The sequence below is a fragment of the Medicago sativa genome, chromosome 4 (assembly GCF_051527215.1).
Source record: "Medicago sativa cultivar Bolivia chromosome 4, Bolivia_mono, whole genome shotgun sequence".
Taxonomy (NCBI): domain Eukaryota; kingdom Viridiplantae; phylum Streptophyta; class Magnoliopsida; order Fabales; family Fabaceae; genus Medicago; species Medicago sativa.
The window spans coordinates 54,689,377-54,716,874 of NC_140752.1; the positions used below are offsets into that span (position 1 = coordinate 54,689,377).

Sequence of the window (27,498 nt, forward strand, 5' to 3'; positions counted from 1 at the left end):
ATCATTTTTTGTTTAAAACTAGTGCAGCTTCAGTTACAGTTCGACTAGTGTTTATTGGATTATATACAACTTTAAACAATTTTTAGAAAGCTGAGATTTCTTTGACATGCGTACCTTGAGTTTTCTTGGTCTTTTTTTGCGACGAAGGAAAAGCAGCTATCAGTTTCATAAGCAAAGTAGACAAATTGGCAGAATGAAGAAAAAAGTAGCCATCCCACTGATAACATGCAAAATACACTGTCTAACTAGTTTGTTTTCCATTTATTTTAGTGTCAATTATTGTATTTTGCATGATTATTGCTGGTATTTTAATGTGTTTCAGGAACATAGGGTGTAAAAAGCAAAAGTGAAGAAAAAGGAGGAAAAAAAAGAAATCATATGTCACAGGCCCAACAACCTTTGGCAATTTTTCCGCTTAAGAATTAGAAAAGCACATGAGACACTCACTTGCAAAGGACCTTTAGCTGCGTAATTTTCAGAACCTTAATTTTTCAATTTCAGTTTTATTTTGTTATTTCCTTTGAAACTGTTTACGACCGTATTTTGTTATTTCCTTTGGATGAGATACACCATCATTGGCATAGATTATGTATGGGCCAAGAAAGTATTGAAGATGGTTTTTCTGTCGAGGATGAGTAGAATGGTATTCAAAAACGTCTCAAGAAAGTCCCTTACCAAATGAAGCTTGAAATGAAAGAGGTTTTGTGGCAGTTGGCATTTCCTAACACCACCATGTTGTCTCCACCACCACGAAAAGTACCAACCAAAGGAGCCAAGAAAAAAGTGGATATTGCGAGGTTTAGAGCAAAAGTGACATCGACTAGTCGAATCCCTTCTTTGTGGGAGGTTGTTGATTTCGAAAATTCGGATAGTCAACCATCACCGTCGCCAACAAATTCATCATTTTCTAAAAAAAGGGTGCTCATCTTGGTAAAACATCACATTCCCCACTTCCACCACCCACTCAGTTTCCAAAACCTATTCCGGTTCGAAAGCCTATTCTGGTTCCAACGTCTATTCCTGTTTTGAGCCCTATTGATTATATGCCAAAGTTCATGGTTCCATTTATTGAAAAAGTGGTGGATGTTATAGGCGATGGACATTGTGGATTTCGGGCTATAGCTGAGTTCATGGGATTGACCGAAGAAAGTCATATCATGATTCGTAGACATCTTATTCAAGAGTTGAAAGATCATAGAGACGATTATGTGGGAATATATGCAGGTGAGGATCGTTATAACTACATTTCAAATGGCTTATGTCATACCCCAATTTTTGACCTAAGATTATATAGTGGGGGTGTATCTTTAATTAATGAGGGGTACATAATTGTGTAAACGAAGTAAGCACTAGAAAAATATTATTTGGAAATGATAAGTTAAAATAATTTATTTGGTCATTATTAAAAAGTGTTTTCTTGGTCCCAAGTTTTGCTAAATTATTTTAGAATGCAATCTAGAATATTTTGGAACACAATCTGAAATATTTTGGTAGGCAATCTAATATATTTTAGTGCTTGATCTGAAATATATTTTGATACTCAATAATATATATTTATGTACTGAATAACATATTTATGTACTGAATAATATATTTTTGTACTCAACATGACATATTTTGGTACACAATTGGGATATTTTTGTACTAGATGAATTACTTGTTCCCAAAGTTTCTCACTTATTAGTTGTGAATTTTCTCTATAAATAGAGAGCTCACACAATGTATTCCGGACCCCGAAATTCACAGTTGATGCTTCATGTGCTTTTCCTTTCTTCTCTCTCCTTCGACTTGTGTTTACGAGTCTTTCTTCTTTTTCTACTCCTTTTTGTCCCTTTCGGTTTCAAGGTATTTATTTTTTTTATTTTCTCTTATGTTATACAAAAAATGCAAAAAATTAGATTAGGTTAAGAAATTTTGTGGTGATCCAACCTCACTACAAAATTCTCATGCTTTAGTTTTAGATTTTATTTAACATTCTAAATAACAAAAAACATTCAGAATAACAAAAACATTCAAATAACAAAAACCACAAAAATATTTTCATAATAAACCTTGATTATCAATCAAGTGATCGTTCTTTTTTTTATTTTCTTTCTTAATCAAATTTCAAATCAATTTTAATTTTACTTCAAGTATATTCTCTTTCAATATAAAAAATACAAACCAATTCTTATTTGCCACTTGGCTTTTTTATTTCAAAACTTTTTTCAAAACTAATAAAAAACACAAAATCAATCAAACGTCAATTTCTACCCCGAACTACGAGGTTTTGATCCCTTACGGGTACGTAGGCAAAGGACCTTGTCCTTTCAAATCAATAAAAATGTAAATAAATTTTTTTCTTTTTTTCCTTTATTTAATCACTACTCTAAATTTCTTTTTTAAAAGCAAACAAAAGTGAATAATCATAGTGCCTTTCCAAGAGTGAACTCTAAATTTCTTTTTTAAAAGCAAACAAGAGTGAATAATCATAGTGCCTTTCCAAGAGTGAATTTTGGTTTGTGACACATGTGATAACCCCACTCAACTGAGGGATCTTGGAAATATACTATGTTGGCTTGAGTATTCGTGTTTGGCATGTTATTTTCAAGTGACCGTCGAAGTTGAGGACCTTTAGTTACCTTTAAACCCCTCTTGGCCTTTTAGGACGTAGTGCGGTGGCTAATCATGAGTAATTTTTTTTTAGTTGATACGTGATACTACACTCAGACGAGACTTTCTTACGAACATTGTTGGATCGGAAGTATTTCCGTAACCCGATAGTGTTCGGAAGTGGTTGATAACTCTGAGAACTTGGTAGAACCCTTGATACAAGTTCAATTAAAACCATAGTCCTTACCAAATGGAGTTGTTACCCTTGACTCCAATATTATGTACTTATTCCTCACCATGTTTTCACTGCTCTTGTTGCATAATCATGCATACATGCATTCATTCATAAACAAACTTTTTTTTTCTCATTAAATATTGAAGGACTTAGATAAGTTTTTGTAAACATCAAAGATATAGACCTTGTAAGAAGGAACACCAAGAAATACAACTTCAAAAATCTTAACTAAGCTTTTGTTTTTTTTCTTCCTTGGTTTTGGTCTTACTTTTGAAGAGGGAACCGTTTGCAATACCTTTACAATTTTCAAATAAGACCATGCTATTCTACAATGTTTACAAATCATTTTGATAAGTCCTTCGATAAATAAAAAATCCATGTCTATTTTTACATAAACATATCATGCATCATCTTGCATTTCATAGTTTCAAAATCTGAGTCTCACAAAATTTTCTTTTCATCAAAAGGTTAAGCCATCTCAACAGTGGCCCGACGCATTCGTTACCAGTCAACTATCTTGTACGGCACTCGAGCAAATATTAAGAAGAAAATGGAACGTCTCGAGCAAGAGAATCTGGCACTCCATGAAGAGATGACAGCCGTGAATATCAAGTTGGATGAGTTGGCAGCTATGAAAACAAAGATGGAAGAGTTAACTAATCTGGTAAAGTTGTTTCCACTTGCACAGACTCCACCACCTCCTCCTCCGCCTGTCAGCTCCGAGGCCGAAGCGTTTGTTTCTACTGGCCCTGAATGGACATTTTATGTCGACACTCCGAAGTACTCTGCACCACAACGCTCCATGCCTTGGGGCATGCCCTTTTCTGCTGGTGAAATACTCTGCCCTTCTGCTTATGAAGGTCCAATGCCTACTTTTCAACGTGCAACTCATGTTCCTCAGCAAGTTACGATGTTTCCTCTAGCTGTTGTGACCTATTCAGCACCTGCCATTCATACTATCCCACAAGAAGAGGAACCAATCTTCCATTCTGGGAGTGTGGGGGCCTATGGCAGGGTTGATGACCTCCAAGAGAAGTATAATGAGTTGCGGTGGGAGATGAGAGCTATCCATGGGAAAGAAACTTTTGGGAAGACTGATTATGACATCTGCTTGGTACCAAATATCCGGATACCCCACAAATTCAAGGTCCCAGATTTTGAAAAGTATAAAGGAAGCTCATGCCCTAAAGACCACCTAACAATGTATGTCAGAAAAATGTCCGCATATGCTAAAGATGATCAGATCCTTATCTACTTCTTTCAAGAAAGCTTGGCTAATCCCGCCCTGAAGTGGTATATAAATCTGGACAAGACAAGCATCCGAACTTTCCAGGATTTGTGTGATGCTTTTGTGCAACAATATAACTACAATGTAGACATGGCTCCAGACCGGAGTGATCTTCAGGCTATGACTCAATGAGACAAATAAACATTCAAGGAATATGCTCAGCGGTGGAGAAATGTCACTGCCCAAGTCAGCCCAAGTATAGAAGAGAAGGAGATGATCAAACTTTTCTTAAAGACTCTCAATCAGTTCTACTACGAGAAGATGGTCGGAAGTGCGCCCAAAGACTTTGTAGAGATGGTCGGTGTGGGTGTACAGTTAGAAGAAGGAGTCCGAGAAGGACGATTGGTCAAAGAAAGTGTCCCCGCTAGTAGTTCGAAAAAGAAAGAGCAGGAAGTTAGTATGGTGAAAAGGCGGCCTCAGCAAAAATATCTGGCCCATCAACACGTGGCTGCTATTACACCCACTAACAATGCCATTCAACAACCGCTTTATCAGCCTCAACAACCGTATCAGCAGCAACAACCTCGACAACGGGCTCCAAGGACTCGATTTGATCCGATTCCAATGAAGTACGCTAAGTTGCTCCCATCTTTACTCAAAGGGAATTACGTCCAGACCAGGCCGCCTCCTCCGATACCCAAAAGATTGCCAGCAGGGTTTAGAGCCGACCTCTCATGTGTCTTTCATCAAGGGGCACCAGGTCACGATGTCGAGCGTTGTTATGCTTCGAGGAATGCAGTTCAAGACTTAGTCGAAGCCAAGATCCTGTCCTTCATAGACTTGAATCCAAATGTGCAAAGTTAAATCCCAGTACCTAGCATTGTGTCACATGGAGTGGTTCGCCGTAATTGGGTCGATGTTGACGTTACTTCCGCTGCTTTTCGTTCAATCAATGTTTGTTTGTTACTTTTCGCTTTTCAAAAATATCCTTTCGTCCTGCCCGAGACGAAAGTGAACTTATGTAGGGCTTTTTTGCTTTAAGTATTGTCATCATTAATAAAAATGTCGTTTTGATCCTGACTTTGTTTTGTTTTGTGCTTTTTATGGAAAAATGGTAATACAAAGAACCTTAAATGAATAATCTTTTCCAAATGTCTGCATACAATCATTCACTTTCTAAAATCAAACATAAATGCAGATTAAACATTGATAAGCCCGTTGAACACATTAACCATGTACTCTCTCTCCTAACTTTGAGTTCCTTGTATCTGAGACTAAAGAAGAGGAGAATGAAGAGATTCCTGATAAGATCTCTCGCCACCGGGGCATCTTAGCCGTCAAAGCTGCAAACAAAATATCAAGAAGATTGTCAGAAGATGGCAGTCACTTACAAAGACTGGCATGAGATGTTACCGTTGCCTCACAGGAGTAACGTGCTTCATTACACATTTCAACAGGGACAACCCCCTTCATCCCTTAGTATACAACATGGAGGCGGCACTTCCCGTGGAGGTTGAAAGTCCCGTCAATATGAGTTTTGCTAAAGTCTAAGCTTGATTGAACTTAAAATACAAGACGACCTTGTACAACTATATCAAAAGAAGTTTAAACAAACTTCCAACAAGAAGGTTCGTCCCCGTGAAATTCAAGAAGGAGACTTTGTGCCCAAAAACGTACTATCTTTTCCACCAGACTCCATGGGCAAATGAACGCCTAACTATGAAGACCCATGTGCAATGATTCTTACGACCATGGATGGTGACAAACCTGCACGTCCTGTGAATACCGGTGCAGTCAAGCAATACTTTGTCTAAAATAAAAACTCGATAAGTCACAAACCTAAAAGGCGGCTTAGGCAAAAATAAGCGTCTCGGTGGACTGAAAACCCGAAAGGGTGGTCCAAGCAAAAATTAGAGACATGAACAAAAATGATTATCCTGATAGATTGAAAACCCGAAAGGGAAATCTATGTAAAAGTTAAGGATCATGACAAAGTAACTGCATCCGGTTAGGCACAATCCACTTTGGGCTTACCTGCTATCGAAGAACCTCCGATTCGATGCATGGGGCATACCTGTTATCAAAGACCTCCGATTCGAAGCATCTGCAGATCAAAGACTTGGAACAGGGCATTCAAAATTGTCAGGGAGAATAACAGTTATTGTGTTCAATGTACCTTCCCATATATTTACCATTTTCCAAATTTTTCAAGGGTCTTGTTAACCGGTGCCCCTGGGGCACGGGTTAAGGAACCCAAAAAAAGAAAGTTTAAAATTAAAAGTAATACTTTTTAAACTTTTAATGAGTTGATTGCACAAGTTTCAACGCGATGTTACTATATTTGTTTCCTTAACCAGTGCCCAGGGGGCACTGGTTAACATTTCCCATTTTTCAAAGATCCGTGGGGCCATGCCATTGGCAGGCCACCACTCACTTCATCAAATTTGAGCCTGTGCCCATTTATTTGGAACTCTCATTTATTCTATTTGCAAAATTTCTTCTATTTTCGATGACAATACTTGAAGCAAAATTTTTTCAAAATAGAAAACATTTTTTACATCTTTTGAAAAGTGTGAACAACAAACACACCCTCTTTGAACTCGTGAGTAGGTGAAGCGTACATTCGCATCCGCCTCGAGAACGGTTACACTCCAGAAGAGAAACATAGCTAAGCACTATGGAGAGGACTCCTGCTTTGAGCAAGATGCTGTCAGTAAGTTAAAAAAAATACAAAAAATCAATCAAAGCTCGCTAAGTTGAAAACCTAAAAAGGCGGCTTAGGCAATAGAGAGCGTCCCGGTCGACTGAAAACCTGAAAGGGCGGTCCAGGCAAAAAGTTAGGGATTTTAAAAAAAAAAAAGGAATATATTCTCGGTGGACTGAAAACCTGAAAGGGCAGTCCAGGCAAAAGTTAGGGATTTTCAAAAAAAAAAAACAGTATGACTGTTTAGGCATACCAGTGGAAGAACACTCTGCGCTGGCTTACAAATGACGACTTCTTCCAGACTTTTGGTCAACAATGAGCTTTATCCCAAGGAGGCATCAGTTACTACCTTGTGCCGGGTTTTACCCCGTCAACGGCTCGATTTTGTTCACAATAATAGCAGCTCCAAGGAATTTTGCCGAGTGTTTGTACTGCGATGTTAGTCCACCTCTCATCTTACCTGTCTTGTATCGTTTCATCGAGTCATCTGTCCTATACAGTTTTATACGGTCACACAAGTTACGTCCATACATTCATGCATTCATATGTTCATACATTCATGCATCAATACTTTCACATATTCATACACAACATATACACCACATCATTCATACATGGTTGCATCAGTCACTCAAAGTCTTATTTGGGTGTATCCTTTCAGGTCGGTCCTCACTCAACCTTTATCTTGTCAAGTGTTTCAATTCCCCGCTTTGTCGGATTACGGAATTTCAAGTGTTTCAATTCTCCGCTTTGTCGGATTACAGAATTTCAAGTGTTTCAATTCCCCGCTTTGTCGGATTACGGAATTTCAAGTGTTTCAATTCTCCGCTTTGTCGGATTTCAGAATGTCAAGTGTTTCAATTCCCCAAGTGTTTCAATTCCCCGCTTTATCGGATAACGGAATATCAAGAATTTCATTCCCCGGTCTATCGGATTACGGAATGTCAAATATGTCATTCCCCGATTTTATCGGATTACGGAATATCAAACGTGTCTTTCATCGGTTTATCGGATTACAGAATCTCAAATGCGTCGTTCCCCAGTTTATCGGATTACAGAATATCAAACGTGTTTTTCCCCGATTTATCGAATTACGAAATCTCAAATGCGTCGTTCCCCGGTATATCGGATTACGGAATACCAAATGTGTCATTCCCCGGTTTATCGGATTACGGAATATCAAGTGTGTCATTCCCCGGTTTATCGGTTTACCGAATATCAAATGTGTCTTTCCCGGTTTATCAGATTACGGAATATCAATAGTGTCATCCCCAGCTTAGCTGTTCCAGTGATGTCACTAATCAATTTCAATTTCAATGGTGTCATCCCCAGCTTAGTTGTTCCAGTGATGACACTAATCAATTTCAATGGTGTCATCCCCAACATAGTTGTTCAAGAGATGTCGCTAAAAAGTCTTGTCTTCATTAAGCTATCGTCCCAAACCAATACGGTAGTAGACAATCTCTTCCCCAGTGAATCTGTAATTCCCCAGCAGAGTCAGATCCCTTTCTTTAACGAACTTGGGTATCCCGTTGTTGTTTCTTATCCCAATCGAATCACATTTGTCGTTCTGCATTCATGTCTTGCATCACTAACATTCACAACATCATAGCTCCAAAATTGGTGTACTTTTGTATTTAAGTCTCTTCGGCCCGTCAACTCAAAGATTCCATCTTCAAATCTCCGGACAAAGAAACTTAAATAGGGGCATCTGTCATACCCCAATTTTTGACCTAAGATTATATAGTGGGGGTGTATCTTTAATTAATGGGGGGTACATAATTGTGTGAACGAAGTAAGCACTAGAAAAATATTATTTGGAAATGATAAGTTAAAATAATTTATTTGGTCATTATTAAAAAGTGCTTTATTGGTCCCCAAGTTTTTCTAAATTATTTTAGAATGCAATCTAGAATATTTTAGAACACAATCTGAAATATTTTGGTAGGCAATCTAATATATTTTAGTGCTTGATCTGAAATATATTTTGATACTCAATAATATATATCTATGTACTGAATAACATATTAATGTACTGAATAATATATTTTTGTACTCAACATGACATATTTTGGTACACAATTGAGATATTTTTGTACTAGATGAATTACTTGTTCCCAAAGTTTCTCACTTATTAGTTGTGAATTTTCTCTATAAATAGAGAGCTCACACAATGTATTCCGAACCTCAAAATTCACAGTTGATGCTTCCTGTGCTTTTCCTTTCTCCTCTCTCCTTCGACTTGTGTTTACGAGTCTTTCTTCTTTTTCTACTCCTTTTTGTCCCTTTCGGTTTCAAGGGATTTTTTTTTTCTCTTATGTTATACAAAAAATGCAAAAAATTAGATTAGGTTAAGAGATTTTGTGGTGATCCAACCTCACTACAAAATTCTCATGCTTTAGTTTTAGGTTTTATTTAACATTCTAAATAACAAAAAACATTCAAAATAACAAAAACATTCAAATAACAAAAACCACAAAAATATTTTCATAATAAACCTTGATTATCAATCAAGTGATCGTTCTTTTTTTTATTTTCTTAATCAAATTTCAAATCAATTTTAATTCCACTTCAAGTCTATTCTCTTTCAATATAAAAAATACAAACCAATTCTTATTTGCCACTTGATTTTTTTATTTCAAAACTTTTTTCAAAACTAGTATAAAACACAAAACCAATCAAACGTCAATTTCTACCCCGAACAACGAGGTTTTGATCCCTTACGGGTACGTAGGCAAAGGACCTTGTCCTTTCAAATCAATAAAAAATGTAAATAAAAAACTTTCTTTTTTTCCTTTATTTAATCACTACTCTAAATTTCTTTTTTAAAATCAAGCAAGTTTAAGCACAAAAAGTTAAATAAAATCAAAAGGTTCTCGTAGAGTACTACGAACATAAATGGTGTTAATACCTTCCCTTTATGTAACCAACCCCCGAACCCTAAATCTTTCAATATGGGGTATTTTGAACTTTTTCCCCCTTTTACTTAAAAAATAAAATGTTCAGTCGTGAAATAATTTAGTGAGTCAGACGCTAATCAAATAGCCTTGATCTCCGAAAAATGACGCGACAGCTTATATCCTCCCGCAAATATGAGTGGTATTGCACATGTTGATAAGTGGTTGACGTTTCCGGACATGTGACACACTGTCGCTAATTATTACAATAGGTGTCTGGTCTTGTTGACAAATCATGCAATTGGAAATCCGGAATCTTATTTCACACTAAGAGGGCCACCATCGGCTAAGCAAAAAAATCTCATCATGTGCCTTGAGGTAATTCCGAATCATTTCCTGCTTATTTTTTTGAAGGATGGTTGTCCACTACCTCCATCATCTACGGAGGAGTGGCACCATCACAAGAATGAAGAGGCAGTGACTTGGGAAGATGAGTATTTGGATCAACATGATTTGTTCCAAAATCTCATGATTATTGAAAAGGGAGAGAAATCGTCGCAACTAAAAAAGGAGTCAAACAAAGCGGAACCTATATTGTGCGACACTCCCGAAAAAGCAAAGCAACAATTTGAAGTTATTCCGGAAGATGAAGAAGATTCTATGTCACTTGATCTTCCCCAATCACTTGGTCATTAATGAGTGATTTTTTGTCGGTGTTAGTCCTTTTTTTTCTGGTAGAAATTACACCAACATATATTTTGTGATCAAAATTGTAACGCCAATTTTTTGTGGCCAATATATAACTAACATTATGTAATTTATATAAATATATGATAATATGACTTTTATGTGGTGAAACTAGTGCATACTTATTTTTTCCTTATTAATGTTTACGCATTTTATATACATTTTATTGATTATTACGTTTTGTTTAATTTCTTCCTAATGTATGATTTTTTCATAAAGCTTTTGTGAAGTGAAACATGTCTGAGGTTCCAAAAATTGAAGGTCGTGTTAGATACTCCGCTTTTAAAAAGACAATTAAGGTTATGATAACGCCGACCGAATCTCTTGATGATTTGAAGGCACAAGTTAACACTCAATTTGAGCATCTTGATGAAACTCAATATACACGTCACTTATTTGCTCAGATGCCTTGCATTGACCACCTAGGAGTAGATAAACATAAAGATGAAGACATGTTCAAAACTACGTGTTATGTGCCTTGGCTTATTCATGATGATAGCGACGTCGGATTTATGTTCAGGAATATGGTGGAAGATAATATATTATATATGTATGTTCGTTCCATCTGCAACTGCGTAGAATGTCAGTAGATATTTAATTTAACGATATGTAATGTGCTGTAATATGTTGTTTAATTATGGAAACTCTTTAACGTTTTGATGAATTTCAAACATTCGTGTAATTTTAACGAAATGTCGGTTTGATTTAATTATAGACAACTGTAAAAGATAATGTATTTTTCTTGTTTATGACTAAGTATAAATGTTGTACGACTAATATTGCCTTTGGAAATGCTGTTGAATTACAAGTAAAAACTGGCCGAAAATGGCTTGGTTCAATTATGCAAAACCCACTGTCTGCATAATTTCTTTCCTCGGCAGTTAACTGCCGATGGAATTAGCGGTAGTTAACTATCGAAGAATTTCGGCAGTTAAGTGCCGAGGAATAGTGAAACTGACGGCAGTTAACTGCCGAGGGGTATTTTCGTTTTTTAAATGTGTGTTTCAGCCTTATCAAATGTGTGAACACCAATTTTCCGAATACCTTTGCTCACCAAATGACCAAAATATATCTGAGTCTAAAATAATTAAAATACCCTTCTTAGGCCAAAATCCACTAATCCTAAATAAAGTACACACGGATACAAATAATCACCTACGAACACATATAAACGTATATAATAAATAGTTAAAATAATTCTAGGTAAAAACAGGCTGTTACAAAAAGCCTTTCCACATCTATCTTGGAACTTGTGTAGGAGAGCGGAAAATGGAACTGTCACTTCATGCCCATGCTTTAGGGGACTTTTTTGTCCTTGTACAGTACAAACTCCCATAAGTGTCTAATTCTAATTGAATAAAACTAGAACTTGCTTTTTGTTTTTGCTTTCACTTTTCACCAATTGTACTATTCAATCAGACTTAAAGCATGTGCTGGAGATGAACTTTTTGAACTTCAAAATTTTCCTTTGTTTCACTTAGGATGATTTGTATGTGTAATATCTAGGATGATATTCTTGATGGAATATTCCTAATGTTTTGTACTCCAATTTTTCATAGTCTTGAATTAACATTGAAGATGCCTTTTTGACTTTAATCAAATAAATGCCTTTATTCCTTGATTGATCTAAGTCAATGTACTTTACTAGGCTTTTATTTATGTCACATGAGCCTTGCATGTTGAAATTCTGGCACACGGTAAAGATGTCAAACACGATGTCAAGACAAGCAAGATGTCAAGACATCGTGACAACACAAATAGCAAACAACAACAACTTTAATAATAACGACAAGAAGAAAAAGACACAGGTTATTTGTTAACCCAGTTCGGTGCAACGTCACCGACGTCTGGGAGCTACACAGTCAGGAAGGAAATTCACTATAATAGTATTAGTTTGAAGCGTACATAAAAACTATCTCCAATCTACTAGCTTCGCACCTAGTCACTACCCTTGCAATTTCTATCTAAGACTTCTAAATATGATATCCCCCTCTCACTTCCTCTCAACCACAGTCCCAGTGATTGACTCAATCAGTAATAACAGAAATGGAGACACACTCCTAGACAGAGAGTCATCTCTTGCTTACAAGCTTACAAGTGGTTCAGAGTTTACAACTCAACTACAGTCCAACTTTATGCATCAACGTGATCTAAGAATGGCTCACAAATAACAAAGACATAATAAAACCCTAAAAGACACTTTTGTGAATGATGACTTCGGTGGTCAATTGGGTCTTGAGTCTTCCTTTATATAGCCTGAAAGGTTTGATGCATAACTCGAGCCAAACATCCAGCTGAATCACACGGTTTTCAGCACAATATTCTGAAGTAGATCAAATGTTTCCTTAAATGTTACAGCATCACACTTAAGAAACACGACACAGATATACCGCCTAACATTGCTTCTAGAAACCACATGCTTCTTGGTGAACTATACACATGAATCATATCTTCAGAGAATCTTTAGGGATCTCGCGTTTAAAAAGCCATCTACAAGAAACCAGAACAAGACACGTTATGATTTTTCACCAACATGTCAAGACATCTTATCCGACATCTTCCTAGAACTATTTTTTTAACAAAATGCGGCCAATTCAAGTCTATAAACCTAACACATGTTCTTCATAATGTTCATGAATTTATGGCTTGTTCTTGATACCCATAAGAATAATGTTCTGAACTATGTCCAATTTTTTGAACTTTGTCTGAGTTCATAAGTCTTAATGTCCTTTATTTTCTTGCTTCTTGGATTGATTTATACTTTGTTCCTGTCTTTGTTAAACACTCAACAACACAAATTAAATACCAAGAAATTAATCAAAGTTCATAAATTCCTTAATCATCAAGGTTTGTTATCTTTATAATTAATTAGGGATTTTGGCTCAACAATCTCCCTCTTTTTGATGATGACAAACCAATGATTTAGGATTATCAATTTTGATTATATATATGAGTGGTTTCAGAGATGAAAATTTATTCTTATGCTTCCCCTCATTTTTATAATTCTTGACAGTGAGAATTTAGGAGTTTTTAAAATCTCCCCCTCACTTTAAAATTCATGGCATAGATAAAAACATTCACATTTGACCCAAAATCATTTTCATTCATTGATTGCATACATTAAGTACATAATATGATTATTGTCATACCCCATTTTCTGACCTAAATTTCCCATTTTTTACTCGTCTTTTAAACTGGAATTTTTCGTCGTTTCAGACGAAATTTCGACAGAGGGGTATTTTAAAATACCTTATTTTTGTTCCAAAGGCGACATTTTTAAGTTTGTTTATTATTATTATTTTCTTTTATTTTTATTTATTATTGTTTTTTTTTCTTTTTTTATTTTTTTATGTTTTATTTAATTAATTCGTTTTTATCTTTTTTATTTTTTATTATTCTGTTTTTATTTTATTTGTCCTTGTTTTAGTCCAATGTCCATTTTACCCTTCCTTTGTCTAGAATTTTTTTCAAGCATCAGGGGTATTCCTGTCCAGAGTTCACATTTATGTACTCTGGATTTTCCAGATCAGGTAGCTTTCTTCTAACCCTAATTATCAATACCAATTCTGTCCCAAACGTGGCCAAGGATCTGCACTATAAAAACAAACAACATTCCTCGATCAAGAGGGGCACAAATTTCAAGGAAGAACCATAAAACTCTTGCAACAAAAACAATAAAAATACCAAGAATAGATTTCCCAGTAACAATATTCATCAAAAACCACCAACAAAAATATTCATCAAAAACCACCAACAAAAATCATCATCAGACAATCGAACCATAACACCCAACACTATTAAACCAAACAGTCAACAACATAAACCGAATACATTAACCACAAACATCAACCCTTTTCTTTCTCGTCCTCAACAATCCACACAAACAACAATCGTTTTTTCGAGACTTTTTCCAACCCATACCAACTCTTGGAAACCGAAAATGAAAGAAATAGAAGGTAGGAAGAGGATTTTTTGAAAAACTAAGTTGATTTTCGGAAACTAGAAAGAAATGGATATGAAAAAGTGTTGTTGTTTTTTAAAAAGGAGGAAAGTTTGCTTTCCGGCGCGGTGGCGCCGCCCTGTTGGGCCGGCCACCACCGTGTTGGATTATCATGTTTTCAAACGGAGAAGAAAGGGTTGAAGAGAGAGAAGAAAGAGAAGTTCGGATTGAGGAAAGAGAAGTGTGTGTGGAAAATGAAGAAAAAGTACAGATAGGGGTTTTTTATATCCTATCTAAACCGACCCACACCTAAGATCCGAACCGACCCGATTCATCTTCTTTAAATCAGTCCCTTTTGTTTTTTTCCTGCTTTGCTTTTAATACCCCCTATCCTGCTCTACACACAACCCCTTTCCTTTATTATTTTTGTTCTTTTTATTATTATTATTATTATTATTATTATTATTATTATTATTATTATTATTTTTTTTTTTTTTTTTTTTTTTATGTTTACCTTTTTATTTCTGTTTATTTATTTTTACTCTTTTTTTTTTATTTTTAAGCACACATATTTGGGTGCAACATTATTTAGGTTATTTTTTTAGTTTATTGCTTTTTTAACATTTAAATATTAGTTGCTTAGCTTTTTTTAGTTTATTTTTTCTTGCATTTTTATTTTTCTTAGTTTATTTGTTTTTTTTTTCCTTTATAGTTTAGTTTATTTCATTGCTTTTAATTTATTTATTTCCTTTCATTATTTAATACTTTAGTTTATTTTAGTCTTTATCTATAATTTACTTAGTGTTTTTTTTTATCTTTATTTACCTTTTAGTTTATCTAGGTTAAAAATCATCTCATGCACTTTTTATTTCTTTTATTTTCTTTTTTTATTTATTTAGCATATTTATTTATTTCTGTGCATTTGTAATTTTATTTTGTTATTATTGCTTTCTCCTTTTATTTTATGTTATTTCTTTTATTTTGCTTTTTTCCTTCTTCTTAGTGGTTTTCTTGGTTGATGAAAACCAACTCTAGAGACTATTCTTTGAGACCTTCTGGTAGCTTATGGTTTTGAAACAGGCTTTTTGATATTATTTTTAGAGGGTTTAAAAGGTTCAAAGCATGGGATGTGATTATCGGATATGACAAGTGTACGAAATCGTTTATCAAGTAATAAAGTGATAAGTAAAGTATCGTATCCACATGGATTGTCGTTTCGTCCAAACAATTTGCGTTACTTATTTTTGTAAGTTTGAGGATATAAAAGTTAAGAGTTAGAAAGCTTTCAATTTTTATTTGTTTGCAACAGAGCAAGTTTACCTGTTTTTGGTTGCAGAAAAGTAAGCAGCAGTTAGGATTCTTCGAATCCCCTCTGTTTATGTTGCTGGATATTAAATAACAATAATGTCGCGTTTATTTATCTTAGGTAGACAATACAAATGATAAGGTCGTTGAGACCTTCTAACCTAGTCAATTGTCAAGCTGCACCTGTTGATCGCACGGTGATCCTTACATGCGGGGTCTATATTATCTCAATTGATCTAGGTCTATCCCTCTGATGGCTAACTGCACCTGCTGATCGCATGGTGATCCTTACGTTCAGGGTCTTGTTAATTCAAAGGTAATTGAAACATAAACATAAATTGCGTTCCAGTTTTCTCAAGGCAAAGAAGACCAAGGTTCCATTAGGTCGGCCCATCTATGAATCTTAGGACACTCATAGCACACCTTCTCTATGCTCCTAGTAGTTCTACAAACGGGTAGCCCTATCTCGTCTACCTTATTAAGAGTTTCAAGAGAATGGTTCGATAAATGTTTATTCCCCGGAGAAGCTTGTTTCCCTAATTACTAACCAGTTACATCCTAGGTTCAGTAGAGTAACAACTCAGTCTTAGTAATGTCACCTCTTAAGTACTTACTACTAGGGTCAACTCTCTTTCGTTATCTTTCGCTAGTTAATAATCACTTACTTCTTAGATAGATAGTTACTAGTATAATGATATAAATATCAAGATATAAGCAACAAGATAGTAGTAGCAATGTTAGGTTCTGTCATAACCTAAGTACCTAATCCAAGGTTACGCACCTTAGAAATAAATCACTAAATCAGAAACATAATAAAGAACAAAAGAATAAATAAAATAAACGACATATCATATTAAATAAATAACCAACAAAAATAAACAGAGATTCATTTTAGAACTTTAACCTAAGAAGATTTAGTTACACATGGTAACTAAAAACAAATTACTAAAGATAAAAACATACCCTAGAAAATCAAGGAGAAGATACAAACTCTCCTGAAGCTCCAAACGTGCTTTGCTCTTGAATTGCCATAGTTCTGAACGAGAAATTATGAATGAGGAAGGCTGGTATTTATAGTGAGAGTTTCTACCTAGGTTTGGGCTATAAGATCGGGCTTTACCCAAAAGAAGGGAAAAGGTGGTTGCGCCCCACATTTTCTAATCCACGGGGCACAAGACCAGCATGCTAGGTGCATGTGAGTATGGAAAATTCCATTCCCTAGGCGCATGAACAATGCTCTAGGTGCATGGCATGCCAATCCATGTGCTAGGCGCACGGGGTCTTCTCGTTCGCCTAAATTCTCCGATTTTCTGTCGTTTTATGTCTTCGTCTTCAAATAACTTGCCTTAGAACTTGGGAACAGAATTCCTCCCTATGTAAAGTCTCATGAGGCCTCTTGAATCTTCATTCTTGGTTTTCCTAAGTCATCACAATTCTTCTGATGTTCTTGATTTGCCGATTTGTATGATTTCTTCGTGAATTACTTCAAAAACCCCATAAAATTGGTATGTTTCGGGAAACCCAGAATTACAGACTTAAATATAGAAAACATTACAAAAGTCCCAAAATCACAGCCCCAAACGCTACTGATAATAACTGAAAAACATGCTAAGAATAACGTAAGATGACCTGTCATCACAACCCCAAGCTTAGATTGTTGCTTGTCCTCAAGTAACTAAAGAAAAACATAATTTATTCTTTGCATTTTTTTCAGGAAAAACATACCTATCTGGGAGTTGTGCTTATGAATTATTCATCACATTTATTGCAGAGCAGTAACTAACTTACCACAATATATTCAAGCAGGGTCGGCTTGGTGAAAGGAATCTATATTCTCAGCCATACTATTTTCTATGATACATGTATGTATCTCCTAAAGCCAGTAGGGCTGGTCACGGCATTTGCTCACTCCAATCGTCACATGAACGTACCATGCTATAAATTTGAAACAGTTCTAAACAGACAGTCAGGTTAAAGTTATTCACACACTTAGATGACTTTGATGGTTATAACTTTGCCTAGGTTAAGGGTGGATATATTTTTGGAAAGTAGGCTTATAAAAGAACTTGGAGTTAGTTCAGTAACCTAGGGTTTCCTAATAAACATTAATGCATTGTCATCCTTCCTTCCTTGATCCAAACAAGATGGGTAAAACAGTAAAACTATTTGTGTTTTTACTTTTGACGGAAAAATACATTTTTTTAAGAGACCATTTTTATGCTCTTGATTTTTTTTTCTTTTTTCTATTTTTTTTGTGTAGATCCATGGTCATCTACATTTTTTTCATTTTTTTCTTTTTCTGACAAATGTGTTCTACTGTTACCCCACCCAAAACTTAAAATGTTGCTAATTCCAAAGATTAACCCCAAACTTAGTTTCAAAGCAAGTGCAGACATAATAATACCTATCTAACTCCAAGTGAAATCAAACAGTGTGCATTTAAAGTGTGGGACTGTGACATGATTCGACATTAATAAAGAAAATACATTTTTCGTCTGGAGGCTCAATTTGGTTTCACAAAGGATAATAAGAATATAACAGGGTGGCTTGAAAGGCTCTAGGTACCAAAGAAAAATTACCTTGTGTGTAATATAACCTAACCGATCGTCCGTAAAGAACGGTCGCAAATTCAAGCAATAATCGCATTCATATGGAACAGTCATAATATATTAGAAATATTTAAGTATCTAACAACCTAGAATGGATATGGAAATATTTGGCTCTGAATCTCACTGGTTATGCTATTCGGAAAAGATTTGGTGATCTTATAAGTACCTTCACTAGCAAGCCCCATAAAGTATCGTGCTCTTGAATGTAAGGATAAACTAGCCTCAGCCTAAAATGCTTTGAATGAACACCTAAGAGTAAAATAAATTTAAGCATAGAAGGAAATGTTGTAAATGTAAATGCAAAAGAAATAAATTTTTATTAGATAATACTTGATTAGTCAGATCAAGTCAGCTTAGCAAAAATAAAAAGCAGAAAATAAAATAATGGGTTGCCTCTCATTCAATGCTTGTTTTGAGTGATTAGATTGACTTTCTCGAATCAATCAAAGATCACCAGTCTGTAACTCAGAAAAAGTGTATGTTTCAAAGTCTCCTTGGTTTAACAAATCCAAAATTATTCTATTTTCATTTGCTTCTTTTGCAATAGCTTGAAATTACAGCATCTCCTTTTGTTGTCTTTCCTTAAGTGCACTTGTTTCCAAGCGATGTTGGCGTTCCAACAGTCCTATTTCTCCATGGTATTTTGTGTAGATAGATGAATCAGATGGTCCCACTCTTGCTTTCTTCATCGCTTTATCCAATTCTTCATCGCCTTCAAATTGACTTGTTGGATTGTTAAGAGCCTTGCTCATGTCCATTAGTTCGTTTGCCATCCTCAAGGTCAAATTGTTGTATCTAGCTTGCATTCCATCCTCTTGTTCTTTCTCTACCTCATTAGATGCCCCTTACTTCTATTATTCTCTTTTCTAAATCCTTGGTGATTTTATCCAACCATTTTTCATTCATGTTTGTACCCTTCTTCAAGACCATATCATTCTTCATCACATAAACTCGCATGTTCTTACATAGAGATCTAATGATGCTACAATGCCCAAGTGTCAAAGAATCTTTAGTATCATTAGCGATTCTCCATAAATCATTTGCAACGATTCTTCCAAAATTGATTTCATCTCCTTCTAAGATAGCTTGGATTGCCACAGCTTTCACTAGGCAAAATTCAGATGAATTACCACAACTTTCAAGTGTATGAACAAAGAAAGTTGCCCATGCTCTAGCTAGAAGCTTCATGTAATTTGAGCCAAATTTTGTTGTTGGGAAACCTTTAGTTTTCTTAAACCATGATGTATTTTCAACACAAAGTTCCTCTTTAATTTTCTCTAGAATGCCAATTTGTTCCATAGATGTGATACCTTCTAGTTCCTTCCTTCTTTTCTCTATACCACAAACTAAAGGAGCCGGTGTACCAATCAATTTGTTAATACTATCTTTGTCAAACATTACTTTGGCTCCCCTTACCATTGTTTCAAAAATTGGTTGACCTTCATCCTCTTATAGGCATTTGCAAAAATTGTTTCACCTTCACCAGGCCATTCAATTTAATCCAACCTTTCTTTTCTAATTCTTCTTGAATTCCAATAATAGTGTCTTCATAAAGAGTGAATGTTTTTTCATTCACAAACTTCATTTGCTTCAATTTGTTAAACCTAGCTCTTTGAACAGGACCCTTAAAGAGTTCAAACCTTGCTCTCTTCTTTGTCACCATACTTTCAATTCCACAAACAAGTTGCAACAAAGGTTAGTGATAACAATAAGTAAACAAAAATTCCTTTTTGTTTTTGTTAGAAACAAACCAAAAAGGAATCAATATTTGTAGAATTAGGATTGAAAAAGATAAAAGCAAAAGTGATGAAAAGTGAGTAATTCTAGTATGAAGAGGTTAGGATAATTTTGGTGAGGGAATTTAGGGTTAAAATTGGTTGAAATTGTGAGGAGAAAAATTAGAAAGAGGTAGAAATAAGGGTTTAGGTGGTTGTTGAAAAAGGTGAGATTTTTAATGGTAAAAAGTTTGAATTTTTGGTTGTAATTGTGTGGTTTCTAAAAAGGGTTAAGAAAAAGATGAGAAAAGATGGTTTTGTGGTGAAGGAGAAGAGGTTCTGATGAAGTTTCAATGGAGGTTTTTATGAAAAAAGGTCATGAGAAAAAGGGTTTTGAAGGGTTACTGAGTTTTGTGAAAAGAAGGTAAAAAAAAAGTCACTTAGAATCAAAATTCACAAGCTAAAAGTTGTTTCTAATGAATAAGGGTTTTGGGGTAAGTTGCATTTGACGTTTAGAGGTAGAAGAGTGAAGAAAAAAGAGAAAATTTGGGTTTTATAGAGGAGTGCCCGAAGCCACTCTCTCTGCCAAGACCTCACGCGCCCTGGATGGGCCTGGCGCGTGGCTTCACACGCGAGTGTTGCCCACGCGCCTGTTAAATTTTCTTTTTGAAAATTTTCTTTTTTTTAATAATAAAAAATATTAAAATAATTTAGAGAAAATAAAGATTTTCTCTTAAGGCTCCATTTAGGTCACTAGCGTGACCAAAATTTAGCAAACTAGTTTTTTTTTATTTCTTTTTTTTTCTCTATGATTTCCCACAATTAATTTCCCTAACTGATTTTTCTTATGAGAATTCACATTTTTTAGGTTACTAACAGTCTGATGCTCTTCCTTACGGTGGTACGCATCATTAGGAACATACCTCTGATTCTTTTTAGGACTACTCTTATTAGCATGTTCATCGGTTTTAGTGCTAGAGAAGTCAGAAATGGGGTTAATATTAATAGTCATAACCAAGAATGGTCTTACTATAGAGAAAGGCTTGTTATAAGATTCAAGGGGGTTATAATCATCCTCGGTTACTTGGATATTGTTATTAGTAGGTAAACTAGAAAGATAAATAGGAGGGAGAGGGACAGAGTATGAAGTTTGAGATGTTGTCAACTTGTCTTCTTGAAATTCACTTGAGTTGATACTTTGTGCCTTGTTACTTTTTATCCTTTCAAAGAATTCTTTAAAGTGTTGTAATGGTACATATTCCAAATAACGGTGAAAAGGAATAAGTAACTTAAATTTCTTAGTCGAAAATATCAGCAATCCCCGACAACATCGTTAAAAAATTGATTGTCGGATATGGCACGTGTACCAAATCGTTTACCAAGTATTAAAGTGATAAGTAGAGTATCGTATCCACAGGGATTTACGTTTCGTCCAAACAATGCGCGTTACTTATTTTTGTAAGGTTGACGATATAAAAGTTAAGGGTTAGAAAGCTTGTAATTTTTATTTGTTTGCTACATAGCATGTTTACCTTTTTTGGTTGCAGAAAAGAAAGCTGCGGTTAGGATTCTTCGAATTCCCTCCGTTTATATTGTTGGGTATTAAGTAACAGTAATGTCGCGTTTAATTATCTTAGGTAGACTATACAAGTGATAAGACCGTTGGGACGTTGATAGAAATCTGGCAAGTGTACCAAAAATATATCGAAGTAATAAAATTTATAAGTTCGTATCCACATGGACTGTTTCAATTTCTAATCGGCAAAAACGTTAAAATTAAGGATGTATTAAATTTATGGGGTTGCCCTAGGCAGTTGGATTTAGTTTTATAAAACTTAAACAAAGTAAATAAAATGGGTTGATAATTGGATTAAAAACAGATGATCAAGCCTTTCGAATCCTCTATTGCTCACTGTGAGTAATTTACCTCTCTTCTTTCTCAAAGAAATTAACCTAGCTTTACGACGGATTAACTAAGTGATTTTGATCAATCTCTTGACTCAAAACCCTTTCCTAAGTTACAACCCTATTAACCTCTTAACCAGATTGAATAACCGTGGAAGCAAAGTCAGAACGTTATTCCTTAAGTCATAACTCTCAATTTCCTATCTCTAGGTTCCTAGTGTTGAGTTAAACAGAATTACTATTTCAGGATTAAAAGCTAGGGCTAGTAGTCATTCAATTCCTAAGATCAATTTATGTGATTGAAAGAAGCTAGGGTTAGTAGTCATGGAAACAATCATACAAAAAGCAATGAACACAAATAATTCTGAATAAAGACTAAGTTTTCATTGATGTCAAAGAGAGTTCGTAACAAATTACATGGTTCACAGATCACAAAGATTCATCTCATGGCTTAATCAATCTAAGAGTTTAGCTACTCATAACTAAACAATCAAATACATAGAAAATAGTGAACATACATAAACCAGAACCAACTATGAGTTGGGTGAGATCCACTGCGTGTTCTGCGGTTTCCTGGTGCCGTCTATGCTCTGTTTAGGTCTCCAAAATCGCACACCAAGCTTCTGGTCGCTTCTGGCTTTTATAGACACAAAATTAGGGTTTCAAAAAGCCCATCATCGTGCCACGTTACGATCCAATCGTGGCACGATCACTTCATTAATCCTACGTGGCAGCAGACAAACTTTCATATCGTGGCACGTTCCAGATTTCATCGTGGCACGAAATTTCCAGTGACAAATTCTTTGTCCCACGTTCAACAAACGTGCCACGTTACGATCCAATCGTGGCACGATGTTTTATTCTTAGGCATTTTTCAATCTTTTCAGGAATTTCTTCTCTTGGGCTCTTGTTCCTGTTTTAATCTAATTTCACCATGAATTACAAGCAGTTGACTCTCTAAACATTACAAAAAGGACACAAATATGACTAAAAAACTAGTAATGACGTACTGTCATCACAACCCCCAACTTGAACCATTCCTTGTCCTCAAGGAATCTGCTTGCAAGATTGACAATCGACAGTAAAATAACAATTACCTGATCAAGCGATAGTACCCAAAAGTTCAACTCCTTACTAGCTAAAGATGAGCTAGTTTGACTTGTTAGCAACCACCAATTCACAACTCCACGCAACAATATGAAAAGGGTTCACACACAGTCGACATGCAATCTACATATTACCATAAGCTTGGAAAGTTTCTAAACGTCAATCAGAATCAATGTCAATGCACACTTTGAGGTCTTTAAGGGTTATAACGGGGCTTAGGTGAAGGTGGGATAATATTTGGATAAGTAGGCAACACAAAATTTGAGTTAGTCATTCCTACGGAAGTTAAGCACAGAATTCAATCCATCATTCATTCACCTTATGGATCAACAATTATTGCAAAGGTACTAGAGAATACTTGTAACTATTGGGACAATCGAGTTTAAAGTTACTCTGATTTTCAATGCGTTGTCCCTTTTTCATTCTATTTTTTTTTCTTTCTTTTTTGAGTGTATATACACCAATTTTTAATGTATTTTTCATGATAATGTTCTTTCTTTGTTCTCTAGTACCTCCACCCCCAACTTAGTTGGTTGCAAATTCCAATAGCATCCCTAAACTTAATATTTAGCAACATTCTACAATGCCTAACTCAGAAAAACAATATGGGACAAGTCCTAAAAGTCTCTAAGCTTGTAATGCAATTTGTTACCGAACAAAAAGATCTAAACCTACCGGCTCAATTTGGCTAAAGAAAGGACAATTATTCAAATATAAACAGGGTAGGCTTCAAAAAGGCTCACAGGACCAAGCAATTTTGCCTCAGTGTGCTAATGACAAAGATCAATCGACTGTAGAGAAACAATGCAAGTTCTAGAAATGTAAAAGCATGGAACACTCTATATAAGTAAATTGAAAAAAATAAAATTTGGCCATGAACCTTACAGTTATGATATCTGGGAGTTGTGACTACCTATCTTTAACTGCCGTACACTTCGCCTTTGAAACATAAGTCACTCCTCCTTTTGAACTTTTGGAATACCACTTGAACAAGCATTTGTTACTAAACTGGAAAAGTCAATAAACAAACAAATTCATCAATAATAAACAAGTGCAAATTCAATACATAACATGGGGTACAACTGAGTTATTCAAACACACCGACAATTGTCTGACTCAACAATAGAAATAAAATACTGAAAATAAAGACATAATAAAAAGGATGGGTTGCCTCCCACCAAGCGCTTTCTTTTACGTCATTGAGCTTGACGCTTCAACCATTGTTAGGGTGGCAAATATGTTAGAAAGAACACATCATCCTTCTTCCTCCTCTTGTTTGGTAGGAATTCCATGAATTTGTAACAAAGAAGTAGATGCTCCCATGCGCTCACAGCTAAACCTTTGGAATTTAAGCTCTCCCACCTTAGAGAAGGATATGCATCCATTTGCACACGAGTGATTTCCTTAACCTCTGTTTGTTCAGACTTCGGGAAAATGTCAGCACTCCTCACTTTTGGATTTTCTTCCACCACAACCTTGTGACACTTAGTCTCCATCTGAACCAACTTCCTCTGAGACTCATGTGCTTTTGCAACAAGATCACCACACTAAACATCAAACTTCTCAAATGAAACTTGATTGGACACCAAGAAATCATCTAAAATATTTTGCAGTTGAGTATTGTAATCGATGTTGATCACCTCTTTCTTCCCTTCACAATTACTACCTGGTTGATTCGCCTCATAATGACCACAACTCGAGATTTTGTTGTCCAAAATTCTGATCTTAGCATATATTTTTCATACTGCAACTTAGCAATCTCTTCTGTGTCATAGAGGAGTACCCTGTCTAACATAGCTGCAAAACTTGGATAAACTCTTCAGTAGCAAAGCACAAAGAAATAGAAGTGAAGAGCATAAATAATAATTTTTTTTATATATAAACAAAAAAATATAAATGACAGAAATCCTAAATAATAACGAAATTACCAAGTTGAAATGATTCAACAGTCCCCGGCAACGGCGCCAAAAACTTGATAGAAATCTGGCAAGTGTACCAAAAATATATCGAAGTAATAAAATTTATAAGTTCGTATCCACAGGGACTGTTTCAATTTCTAATCGGCAAAAGCGTTAAAATTAAGGATGTATTAAATTTATGGGGTTGCTCTAGGCAGTTGGATTTAGTTTTATAAAACTTAAACAAAGTAAATAAAATGGGTTGATAATTGGATTAAAAACAGATGATCAAGCCTTTCGAATCCTCTATTGCTCACTGTGAGTAATTTACCTCTCTTCTTTCTCAAAGAAATTAACCTAGCTTTACGATGGATTAACTAAGTGATTTTGATCAATCTCTTGACTCAAAACCCTTTCCTAAGTTACAACCCTATTAATCTCTTAACCAGATTGAATAACCGTGGAAGCAAAGTCAGAACGTTATTCCTTAAGTCATAACTCTCAATTTCCTATCTCTAGGTTCCTAGTGTTGAGTTAAACAGAATTACTATTTCAGGATTAAAAGCTAGGGCTAGTAGTCATTCAATTCCTAAGATCAATTTATGTGATTGAAAGAAGCTAGGGTTAGTAGTCATGCAAACAATCATACAAAAAGCAATGAACACAAATAATTCTGAATAAAGACTAAGTTTTCATTGATGTCAAAGAGAGTTCGTAACAAATTACATGGTTCACAGATCACAAAGATTCATCTCATGGCTTAATCAATCTAAGAGTTTAGCTACTCATAACTAAACAATCAAATACATAGAAAATAGTGAACATACATAAACCAGAACCAACTATGAGTTGGGTGAGATCCACTGCGTGTTCTGCGGTTTCCTGGTGCCGTCTATGCTCTGTTTAGGTCTCCAAAATCGCACACCAAGCTTCTGGTCGCTTCTGGCTTTTATAGACACAAAATTAGGGTTTCAGAAAGCCCATCATCGTGCCACGTTACGATCCAATCGTGGCACGATCACTTCATTAATCCTACGTGGCAGCAGACAAACTTTCATATCGTGGCACGTTCCAGATTTCATCGTGGCACGAAATTTCCAGTGACAAATTCTTTGTCCCACGTTCAACAAACGTGCCACGTTACGATCCAATCGTGGCACGATGTTTTATTCTTAGGCATTTTTCAATATTTTCAGGCATTTCTTCTCTTGGGATCTTGTTCCTGTTATAATCTGATTTCACCATGAATTACAAGCAGTTGACTCTCTAAACATTACAAAAAGGACACAAATATGACTAAAAAACTAGTAATGACGTACTGTCATCAGACGTTCTAACCTAGTCGGTTGTGAAGCTGCACCTGCTGATCGCACAGAGATCCTTACATGCGGGGTCTATACTATCTTAGTTGATCCAGGTCTATCCCTCCGATAGCTAACTGCACCTGCTGATCGCACGGTGATCCTTATGTGCGGGATCTTGTTAATTCAAAGGTAACTGAAACATAAACATAAATTGGCGTTCCAGTTTTTCCCAATGCAATAGAGGCCAAGTTTCCATTAGGTCGGCCCATCTATGAATCTTAGGACACTCATAGAACACCCTCTCTACGCTCCTAGTAATTCTACAAACGGGCAGCCTTATCTCGTTACCTTACTAAGAGTTTCAAGAGAATGGTTTGATAAAGGTTTATTCCCCAGAGACGCTTGTTTCCCTAATTACTAACCATTTACATCCTAGGTTCAGTAAAGTAACCAATCAGACTTATTAATCTCAGCTCCTAAGTACTTACTACTATGGGCAACTTTCTTTCAGTGTCTTTCCCTAGTTAATATTCACTTACTTCCTAGACATATAGTTACTAGTTTAATGTTAAAAATATCAAGATATAAGCAACAAGATGGTGGTAGCAATGTTAGGTCCTGTCACAACCTAAGTACCTAATCTAGGGTTACACTCCTTTGAAATAAATCACTAAATCAGGAACTTAATAGCGAATAAAAGAATAAATAAAATAAACGAAATATAATATTAAATAAATATCCAACAAAAAGAAACAGAGGTTCATCTTAGAACTCTAACCTAAGAAGATTTAGTTACGCATGGTAACTAAAAACAAATTACTAAAGATAAAAACATGCCCTAGAAAATCAAGGAGAAGATAGAAACTCTCCTGAAGCTCCAAAGTTGTCTTCCTTTTAAACTGCCACATTTCTGAACGAGAAATTCTGAATGAGGAAGGCCGGTATTTATAGTGAAAGTTTCTACCTGGTTTTGGGCTAAAAGTGCAAACTTTACCCAAAATAAAATCAAGAAAAGACAATTGCGCCCCACATTTTCAGATGCCCGGATCGCATAACCAACATGCTAGGCGCATGTGAGTATGGCAAAAGCCATGCCCTAGGCGCATGAACAGTGCTCTAGGCGCATGTTATGCCAATCCATGTGCTAGGTGCATGGGGTCTTCTCCAGGGCCCAAATTCTCTGATTTTCCGTCGTTTTAGGTCTTCGTCTTCAAATAACTTGCCTCGGAACTTGGGAACAGAATTCCTCCCTATGTAAAGTCTCTTGAGGCCTCCTGAATCTTCATTATTGGTTTTCCTAAGTCGTCACAAT

General features: G+C 35.5%; 1 protein-coding gene and 1 pseudogene across 1 annotated transcript; both read left to right on the plus strand.

The window, feature by feature from the left end:
- The first annotated feature begins 678 nt into the window (after positions 1-678).
- Positions 679-10,352, plus strand: LOC146929909 (uncharacterized; annotated as a pseudogene).
- On the plus strand, positions 3,378-4,919 carry LOC146929910 (uncharacterized). The gene is given in 1 exon segment (XM_085700851.1): positions 3,378-4,919. A coding segment is annotated over 1 exon segment (1,542 nt).
- Positions 10,353-27,498: the final 17,146 nt, after the last annotated feature.